This window comes from Austrofundulus limnaeus, unplaced genomic scaffold (genome assembly GCF_001266775.1).
Source record: "Austrofundulus limnaeus strain Quisiro unplaced genomic scaffold, Austrofundulus_limnaeus-1.0 Scaffold496, whole genome shotgun sequence".
Lineage (NCBI taxonomy): Eukaryota > Metazoa > Chordata > Actinopteri > Cyprinodontiformes > Rivulidae > Austrofundulus > Austrofundulus limnaeus.
The window spans coordinates 100,689-102,642 of NW_013952898.1; the positions used below are offsets into that span (position 1 = coordinate 100,689).

The 1,954-nt window shown below is 48.7% G+C and overlaps 1 protein-coding gene across 1 annotated transcript in view; it reads left to right on the forward strand.

Annotated features, from left to right (window-relative positions):
- Positions 1–351: 351 nt before the first annotated feature.
- Positions 352–1,954, forward strand: part of LOC106530164 (membrane-associated guanylate kinase, WW and PDZ domain-containing protein 3) — a gene marked incomplete in the record, with an annotated part of 125,785 nt that continues 124,182 nt past the window's right edge. Inside the window, 1 exon segment of the mRNA XM_014025745.1 lies at positions 352–1,864. Coding sequence (XP_013881199.1) covers positions 1,558–1,864 — 307 coding nt within the window.

The window sequence follows — 1,954 nt, forward strand, 5'->3', positions numbered from 1 at the left end:
CGGAAGAAAATGGATGGATGGATGGATGGATGGATGGATGGATGGATGGATGGAAACAGTTCTTTTATTTTAATGATTATGTCCTGCTGGAGTGTGACATGGTTTGTGTGTGTACAAACTAACACTGTATCAGAATTTTATAAATTTATTCTTCTCATTTAACCACAATTAAATTAACTCTATCTAGGAGGCACAATTTATATGGATAGTATTTATTTTTTACAATAACAATCTGGAATGAAAACAAGCAAAAATGAAATAAAAGTAACAACTTTCTACTTCCTTTTTCTAATGAGTAGAAAGTACAGATAATTGCGTGGCAATGTTTGTAAGAAGTAGTAAAACGTAGGCTGAAAAATAATTACTCAAGTAAAGTACAAATACCCAAAAAGTCTACTGAAGTACAGTATTTGTACTAACAACTCTGGTAAATCCCAATAAATGAATGACTGATGGGTGTTCAACACCAACAAGCTGTAGCGTTCAGCTTGTGAACATCTTTCACCACTAGAGGGCATCGTTGCACAAAAAATTCACAAATCACACATTAATCCACTGTTGGGCTCTGAAGGACGCAACCCTGCGTGATTAAACCGCTGCAGTGCGTCGCTTTCAAMACACAAGAGACAACCGACTAACTAATAAAGCGGCGACTGGCAGCAAAAACAAACACAACATGTATGCGGGACGATTCCTCTACTAGAACAACACACTCCATGGAAACTRAACACAACGCAACACCCGCCTCTTTAAGACCAACCATTGGCKCAACACAAACACTTCTAGCTCCGCCTCTACGAGCTGTGATTGGTCAGAGCTGCTGTGTGTCAGGAAGGAAACACGGAAAGGAGCCCAAAAAAAAAAAAAAAGTTCTGGAGCGAATCCTGGTCGGATCATGTCTGCTGGCCGCTGCTGAGGAGAACTTTTAGCACCAAACACCTCCTGCAGGAGCCAGGAGAAACACGAGGAGGGGAGCTCGGAGCGCAACGTGCGGGTGGATGTGAGGGGGACCTGGTCGGAGCCGGGGGGCCCGGTGTGTTTGTTCGGTTTCCAGGGGAGGGGGGAGGCTGGTTGATGTCACCACAGAGAGGAGGAGGAGGAGGAGGACAGGTGCGAGGAGGCAAAGTTTATTCTCCGTGGACGAGGATGTGTCACTAAGAAGGAGACGGTGCTTGAAGTTTCCCAGGTTTTTTTTAGTTGTTCTTTTTTATTTTTTATTTTTGAACTGAAAGAAGGATTTAATTAAGCGTTTGGATCCAGAAGGTTGTGCTGCGACGAGACGATCTGTTTGTGTCCCGACAGGATTACAGGCTGAGGGGGGTTTGAGACGCCCCCAGCTCTCCGCTTCACTGCGGCACCGACACARCGGACTCACAACATTTCCCACTCAGAGTGGGAGCTTAAAGAAATGTTTCTTTTAGCCACCCTGGGATGTCCTGAAACACACAGCGTWGAGCTTAACTTCTGTAATTCGCGGTGATTTGCGCGTGCGTCATTACGTTCTGAGGGTCTCTGAAGGACGTGTTGTTGACTCGCTGCTTTTCTGGCCCCCCCAAAATGTCCAAGACCCTGAAAAAGAAAAAGCACTGGTCCGCCAAGGTGCAGGAGAGCACCGTGTCCTGGGGAGGCACCGGGGACCTGACCGCCGTGCTGGAGGTGCGTGGCGGCGCGGAGCTCGGACAGTTCCCCCACGTCGGGCGTGTGCTGTCCGAGGCGGCGGTGTGTGAGGCGGGGAGGCTCCCCTGCAGCGGCGACGTGCTGCTGGAGGTCAACAGCACTCCGGTGAGCGGACTCACACACAGGGACACGCTGGCGGTCATCCGACACTTTCGGGAGCCCGTCCACCTGAAGACCGTGAGACCAGGTGAGTGTCAACATACAGTGGCGTGCACAGACACTGGTGTGTGTGTGTGTGTGCTTAAGTGGGGGGAAAGAGCACATTGTGCTATATAGT